At 45.3% G+C, this 8,383-nt stretch overlaps 1 protein-coding gene across 1 annotated transcript in view; it reads left to right on the forward strand.

Moving 5' to 3' along the window:
* Nucleotides 1–86, forward strand: part of LOC147927693 (uncharacterized) — a 223-nt gene extending 137 nt beyond the window's left edge. The window contains exon 1 of the mRNA XM_087488980.1: nt 1–86. This exon is cut by the window's left edge and continues 137 nt beyond it. Within this exon, the coding sequence (XP_087345106.1) occupies nt 1–82 (82 nt within the window). The 3' untranslated portion in view covers nt 83–86.
* Nucleotides 87–8,383: the final 8,297 nt, after the last annotated feature.

The following is an 8,383-nucleotide window of genomic DNA, read 5'->3' on the forward strand; positions in this document are numbered from 1 at the left end:
GCCAAGAGCTCCGTTAATTCGCTGTTCATCGATAGACGAAGCTCTCTCTTTATCATCTCGTGCCAGATGCAACAAAGGATGAGTCCTTTTTCCTTCTCGCGAACCACGGGAGCGCCAAGCGTCCAGAGGATTTTTCATTTTCCTTTCAGGATAAAGCGGCGCATAAAAAGGGCTGGTCCGTCAAAAGTCCGGTTCCTTCCGCGAACGAAGTTCAGAATCAACAAGGGTTCGTAGAACGAAGGGAGTGTACAACTGGTTTTTCAAACCACTTTCTTGTTCGTAACGAGGGAGAGATAAAATTGAGTTCTTCACGAAGTTCGAGACAAAAAAAAAAAAAAGACTTTCCCTATGGCCTCCTTGTTTTAAGACATTATGGCTTTGGGGTCGACCCCGGTAACAAAGAAAAAATCCATAAAAATTTGGGATCCGACACCATAATAAAATACTACCCTCATGATTAGACCATGTTCCTGAGATTTGATAAAAGAAAGGTGCATTAGCGGTTAATACGTTGTAATTGGATAAGTTATTAGGAATATGACCAGAACGAAAGACCAAGAAGAAAGAAGAATGCACCAAAATGCAGGTGCTGCACCAAACGCTGGTGGTTGTTTCTTGTTGTAAGTGAATGCAACGAAAAGACCCGGAAATAACGAATAATGAAAGAATTCATATATTGACATTTCGTGCTCATTTCAAGATTTCTGCTTCGTTATTCCCATCATCCGGTAACCACAGGATGATCCACAAGAAAGGTGCAGGATTCGAACCTATGGCCGGCCCGACCCTGACCTGTTGGGTTGGGTGGCCTGCTGCTTCGCCCTCGGTCGCCTCTGTACCCGAAACAGATGCGCTGCGCTACCCAGCGCGTAACCTTGTCCCCCTATCCCTCTTCTGCTTATATGCCATTACCAATCGCGGGTAACCCCCGGACCGGCCGCCCCTAACCTAATAAGAACGATTATCCTTATGACCAAACAAGGACCAGCTTACTTTTCGAGCGAGAGTTTCACGATCCCGACCAGCAACTTGTTGTGGGAGTAAGGGCATCCAAGCTTGCCCAACCTAGTAAAGGGGCTTGGAGGATAGAGGGTTTTCTGGGGGGATTTGGCTTCTTTGGAAAGCTGAGTTGGAGGTGAAGATTGTTCATCGCCAGTATGTTCATTTTAGTGTTTATCGGAATAATGCTTTTCTGTCCTGGTAACGGCAGTCTATGCTAGTCCTAATGCTACTTTGCGGCGTGCTCTCTGGGAGCAGTTGAGTAGCTTGGCATCTATGATATCTGATCCTTGGCTAATAGGTGGGGGGACTTTCATTCCATTCTGTGTAGTTCAGAGGGCCGGGGTGGCTCAGCTAATGGTAATCGGCCGTGTCGTTTGAGGTTGGTTCCATTCCTCTAGTCTCTATGACCATGAAGTTCGTTGGTCCGAAGTTGACTTGGGCTCGCAAGGGTTTGCTGAAGCGTTTAGATAGAGTTACACTTGAGAGTCTTTCTATTACTTCCTTGCTTACCTGGCTCACTTCGCAACAAAGAGAAGTTGTTTATTTGCTTGCTTAGCTAGAAGATGCCAACTTCGTTCACTTACGTCTCTCGTTTACTTGTTAGCTAGCCCTATTCCTCACCTTTGCTTTGAGGGTATCTAAATAAAAAAATATACAGTGGTGTGCTCGTTAGAGATGCTTTTTTAGTTAGCTAAGCGACTACCTTAGTTGAAGGTGGGAGAGCAGCAAAGTCTCTTATCTTTCCAAAGAAGGCGGAAATCGAGATGTGAGAAAAAGAATAGCTATTCACTCTCCAAAAAGCCCTCAAAATTCTTTCTAGCAGATGTGAAGAGAGGATTGTTGACAATTCAATAACCACTGCAATACCCTCTTACGGAATGATCCCGGTGTTCTCGCTATGTCGTCAATCTCAGTATACAGAAATGGTCTGACCAAGAGGCATCGATCTAGAGTGGGTCTTGCATTGCCGGATGACAGGAGCCCTTTACCTCCACTCTTCAATTATATCCATACAGGTGAACACAGATGATCGACCTTCAGTGCCTGGTCAACCATTAAAGAAGAGAAGAGGAGCGGAACAATGAGAAGGAGTTCGTAGCCCTCCAACCAGAAACTAATCAACCCGCCTCTTCAACATCTCCATTTCCCATTCCATCTCTGGGATCCAATGCTTCTTCACCGGGCCCGCCCGATCCCCAGAACGTAAAATGGAACCATACCGGAAACCGTTTGATCAGGATAGAAAGAGCAAGGGGCTTTGTTTTCGTTGTGGTGACAAGTGGAATCCTGGTCACAGATGTAAGGGCAGAGAATTCAAGTATATGGCTGTGGATGAAGGAGATGAGTTGGATGAGGCTGATGAAGCTGAAACAGGGAAAAAGATAGAAGAATCAGATGAGGATGAAGTAAAGGAATTACTCTGGTTGTCTTTGCGGTCGATGGCAGGTTTAACAACTGAGAGATCCATGAGGATGAGAGGACAAATTGCAGGACAAGAAGTCATTGTTTTAATTGATTCAGGGGCTTACAAGCAATTTCATAGCAGAGAGTGTAGCACATCGGTGTGGTCTGCAAATCACAGAAACTCGTGGATTTGGGGGTTTCTATTGGAAATGGTCAAGTCGTTCCAAGTGCCGGGAAATGCAGCGGAGTAGAGCTAACGGTTCCAAGATGTGCAGATACGTGCGGACTTCTTCCTGTAACCACGGATATAGTGCTGGTTATGCGTGGTTGGCCACTCTGGGTGACACCAGAATGAATTGGGGAAGACACACCTTGAGTTTCCGTAGGGAAGATCAAGTGGGTCACCTTAGCAGGCGATCCGTCACTGGTGCGAGCTCAAATCTCTCTCAATTCAATGGAGAGGGTAGTAAAAAAAAAAAAAGAAGGTTTATCTCCTAGAGCTCACCGCACTGTTTGCAGGAGGAATTAAGACTCAAAATTTTCCTGAGGATGCTCAAGTGAAACAGTTGTTGGAATGGCCATGAAAACGTGTTTGAGATGCCGCAAGGATTACCCCCAAAAACGTGGCAGGGAACATGCTATCAACCTTAAGGAAGGAGCAGAACCAGTTAACATCCGTCCTTACCGGTATACCATATACTCAGAAGGACGAGATTGAAAAATTGGTTAGGGAGATGTTAGAAGCACGGATCATCCAGCCGAGCATCAGTCCATATTCAAGTCCAGTTTTGCTCGTCCAAAAGAAGGACGGAGATGGCCTACGGCGCGTGGATTACCGAGCCTTAAACAAGCTCACGGTACCAGACAGGTACCCAATTCCCGTGATCGAGGAACTGTTGGATGAGTTACAAGGAGCTTCTGTATTCTCCAAACTCGATCTCAAATCCGGGTACCACCAAATACGTGTACGAGCCACAGACGTGAAGAAAACTGCCTTTCGAACTCACGAAGGGCACTATGAGTTCCTGGTCATGCCATTTGGGCTTACCAACGCACCAGCAACATTCCAATCCGTGATGAACGATATTTTCCGCAGGGAAGTTTGTGTTGGTATTTTTTGATGACATACTAGTCTATAGCAAGGGCACGGAGGAACACATGAATCACTTGGGAATGGTGCTCCAGATTTGGGAACAACACCAGTTTTATGCAAACAGAAAGAAGTGTGCTTTTGGACAACCACAGATTGCATATTTGGGACATATTATATCTATATCGGGCGAAGGGGTGTCAGCTGATCCAGCTAAGTTAGAAGCAATGGTGGGTTGGTTGGCCAGAACCAAAGAACACAACAGAATTTCGAGGCTTTTTGGGCTTGACGGGGTACTACAGGAGATTCGTTAAGAATTATGGGAAAATTGTGAGACCGTTGACCGAGTTACTCAAAAAGAACAGTTTCAAATGGACAGAAATGGCAGCACTAGCTTTCAAGGCTCTCAAAGGAGCAGTGACGACGCTTCCTGTTCTAGCCTTGCCAGATTTGAAGCTACCTTTTGTGACCCGCGTCGGGAAATGGAATTGGAGCTGTTTTATTACAAGGGAACAGGCTTGTTGCGTATCTCAGCCAAGGGTTTTCTGAAAAGGGGAGCTTGAAATCAGTGTACGAACGAGAGCTCTTAGCAATAGTCTTGGCAGTCCAACGTTGGAGACATCAGGGCAACGTTTCACGATACGCACAGACCAGAAGAGTCTAAAGCACTTGCTGGAACAAAGGTTTGTCACCAAGGAACAACAGAGGATGGGCTACCAAACTGTTAGGCTTGGATTTTCTCATTGAGTATAAGCCGGGAACTGAAAATAAGGCTGCTGATGCGTTGTCAAGACGAGTGCAACCTGAGCGTCTGTTGGAACTTGTATTCGCACCTCCTCCCTCTTTCGATGCAGCAGAATTACTATCTCAAGTTGAAGCTGATCCGGAGTTAAGAACTGTGTTACAACAAGCCCGAGAGGGAAAGAACCTGGAATCTGGTTATACGGAAAAAAGAGGGGCTGCTATGTAAAGATGGAAGAGTGGCGTCTCGAATCAGCCAAGCTTTCTCCCAATTTCTTTTATATTTTCATCTCTTTCTCTATTCTACCGAGAAGATCCATCTCGGGTCTTATCAGATGGTATCAGCAGAGCCTTCGGTCTTCTGACTGTGGGTATCCAACGACGATTTCGACAATGGGTTTGGATAGTAACGATATAGCGCTGATCAGGCGGATTCTCGCTCGGGTGGAGCAGATGTTTTTTTCCATCGCATGACGACGATGAAGAGATCCGCCGATCCTGAAGCTGAGGAAGACCCAGATCCGTCGCTTGGGAAATTCATCGAGCAGGTGGTGAGCGGTCCAACAACTCAGAAGGGATTTCCTGCATCCGGAGCTTTTGCGACTCCTCGGGCAAGACGATCTCGAGGTCCGAAAAGGTTTCTTGGCAAGCGCAACTACCGCAGGGCTCGGGCAAGAAAACCAGGGAAGCGTGACAGAGCTCACTCGTCCAAGGTTAGATCTAGCGATGGCTCTACACGACCTTCTGCGAGATATGGTATGCGTTTCTGATCTCCTACTTTGCCCTTGTGTTCTAGACCTCGGACATGGGAATTTCTGCTTGATCTTGGTTACGATAGTATGTCGCTAAAGAGCGCTCGTGTAGCGAGTGAACGACCTTGCGATCCTGGACGAGCTAACCATGTGTGGGAGCCGGGTGGATTATCGCCTGAACAAGCTCAGTGGGACTGGGTAGGGAAGGTTTACAGTCGTGATAGAGTTCTGAAGCTAATGGGAGAGCTTCATGAATTGGGTTTACAGGGAATCAGGAAGACGGTAAGGATCTTAGATTGTCAAGGATCTTCCTCATAAACACGTTTCCGCTTGCAGCTGAAACAAGCGGAGAAGATGGGACCAACGGGATCAGCCACCAGGAAGTTAATAAGATCTTATTTTTGGCATCCTTTGATCCTGGAGGAACTTGTGCTGAAAAGTGAGTTCGTCAAAGAGCTCTGGCAAGACATTAGAGCTGTGAAGGGAAAGAAGGTTAAGAAGAGGAAGAAACGGGAACCTAGCCTGCCAGCTTTGGAACCTCAGAATTTTCCCTGTGTTGGGGGGTTGGAGGTATGATTAGTAGGCTTAATTATAAAGTTCTCGTTCAACCAGAACTAGATAAAGCTACAAGGGCAGTCTCTAGAATTACTTACGGATTGGTTGCTGTTGGTAAAGCTGATGGGTATAGTTTTGAGGTTGTGGATTGATCAAGTTAACTCCACTAACGAAGATAAGCTTGTGAGTTTCATTGGATCTGGTGGGTGTCAAACACACTTTAAAAAGCAGCTAGTAGCAAGGGAGTTAGCATTGTTTAATCCCGAAAAATTCATGAACCTAAGACTACCTCATGACAAGGGAATTCTAGTCTTTGCTGGTCATAGAATTGCTCAAACCACATTGTGAGATTGATGCCATTTTGATAGAAATCGTCGGTATATAAAGAGAAAGTTTGCGATGTAAGATGTGCTCTTACGAAGGAAAATAGGATTGCTAACTTTTGCATCTATATAAAATGAAAAGCAAGTTTTTGTATCAGGAAAGAGGCAAGGACAGATCCGCCGAAGAAGGATCGGGGTTAGAACTAGTCTGAAGCTTAAGGCTTTTGCTATTCAAGAAGGCTCTCCCTGCTGGCTCCATGTATGCTATAGCTCCTGAAAGTGTGAGTTTGGCCCCTGGATAGAGAGAAAGGTAAAAGAAAGAGGAGAGTGATGTTTCGTTTCAAGTTCGAGATCTCGTGTAGGTATACATGAGAACAGAGAAGTGTCCTACGGATTCAGAACCGGAAGGTCAGAAAAAAGTGGGAATGACAGTCCGGCTACCGGAGGAGCTATTCAACTATTATCAACTATTGAGTCTCTGAGTGGATTTTTCAATAGATGGGAGCAAGGAGATTCTGTCTGAAGAAGGACGCAGAAGTTAGTGCGTAGCGCTTGATACATCAAAGTATGCCTCCGCTTACACATCAGCAGTCGTTCTAATTTTTCAATCAAAGTAGTAGCTGTCGTATTCCAGAAGGAAGGGGGATTGATATAAGAAGAGTCAGACTTCTTTTTAAGCAGCAATCTTTTACAGAAAAGAGAGTAGTTGTCGTCGATGTGGGATAGTCCCTGAAGAATAGTACCCATGTCAACGGATTGCAGGTATAGTTCAACTCATAGCCCCCAATCCCACGGGTGACGATATTGTCATTGGGGATCTGTATGCTTTCAAAAGAGTCGTTAGCTGATCTAGGAGTCAGTGGTCAATAAGTAGGCAAAAGACTCTGGGGAAGTAAGCGAAGCTATTGATTGGTTGAGCCCCTCAACAAAGCATGTCCAGCACTTATCTTAAGTTCCTTTAAGCAGATCTGTGAGCAATCCTAGGCCTCTCTTTCAGTAATTTCCAAAGAGTATAGGCTCAATTCAAATTATTTATGGTAGGCAGAGCAATCGTAGACCCTTACCTAGCTAGTGACCTGGCTCTCTTCTTCATACTTACTGCACGCAGAATAAGATCTACTTGTCCTCCTCCCTTCCCTTTACCTTTAAATGAAAGCTTTCACCCTCTCCCTCATCTGCATCCAAACCATTTCGACCGGAGCGACTTTGTTCAATCGCTTTTGCACTTTTTTCTCTGCCTGGCAGGCTTTTCATAGTTCACGGCCCCTGCTGAGTAGGGTCGGTATAGGTAAGGCAATCGATTCAAAAGTAGACTGAGAGTGGAGGTTTAGAATCACCTAAGGCGTACTGTAAAAGGAAAGAAAGGTAAGCAATCCCAGACCCAATAGGGCTACCTTTCTTCGACTGAGACCTATCTGCTTCATTCCCGAGTTTCACTTCACTTGGACACAGCCAAAGAAAAAGGGGGGCTTGATCCACCGCTTTCAAGTCCAGTTAAATTAGAGAACTCCTTTTTAGAAGAATAGGATAGAATCTTCCGAATCAGTCCTACTATGGTTGGACCAAGGTCATTTCGACTCTCTAGACTTTCTTGCTTCTTTCCATCCTGAGAAGTAGATCCTTTGGACCTTTTCTTTCCTGTTGAACGAGTGGATGTTTTGAACGAGTGTTGAGCGAGTGAAATGCCCTATAAGCTATAAGGGCGAGCTATCTCTTTAGATTCTGTGAGCTGCGATTGAACTGAACGTTCCAAGTGCATCCAGCAGGAATCGAACCTACTTGCCTCTTTATTAGGTTGGGCGCTTTAACCATTCAGCCATGGATGCAAAGAGAGCGAGTGAACTAGGTTTTGGTATTCCTTCTCGAGCTTCAATTTCTTCCGTTATAGGAGATTCGAGAAAAGATGGAATAGGAAGACGTGTTTCCAGAACAAACAAGATACGGGTTGAGAAGGGGAAGTTAGCAAAGTTAGACAAGATTGGAATGGGCATAGGAACATGTATTGATGTACCAGATCGGCTAATGCTCCCAGGTTGATGCGATGTATTCCACCAGTTGACTGAAGACTTTATTATTGGTATATCGATCGGTCCAGCACGAATTGAAATAGAAGCCGGTTCGACAGGAAGCTTTTGAAAACGCAGTGCACCCAGGTAAATAAGAAACGAGATGAATACAGAGGTCAAACGAGCATCCCACACCCAAAAGGTCCCCCACATTGGTCTTCCCCGAAACCCCCCAGTAACTAAGGTAAACAACGTAAAAAAAGCACCCATTTCTATACCGGTTCCGGAAGAGCGAAGATAAAGGGGATGTTTTGTTAATAGGAACAAGAAAGTGTTTATAGCCGTGGCGATATAAACAATAATACTCATCCGAGCCGCAGGAACATGTACATAGAGAATACGAGAATTTCCACCTTGTTGAAGATCTAGTGGTGCTACCCCAAGACTTAAATGAATAGCCATCGCTGTTAAGAACAACCAAGACCCAATGAGAATTTGCGCGTAGCTTCT

Source organism: Camelina sativa, chromosome 15 (genome assembly GCF_030686135.1).
Source record: "Camelina sativa cultivar CO46 ecotype springtype chromosome 15, ASM3068613v1".
NCBI classification, from domain to species: Eukaryota; Viridiplantae; Streptophyta; class Magnoliopsida; order Brassicales; family Brassicaceae; genus Camelina; species Camelina sativa.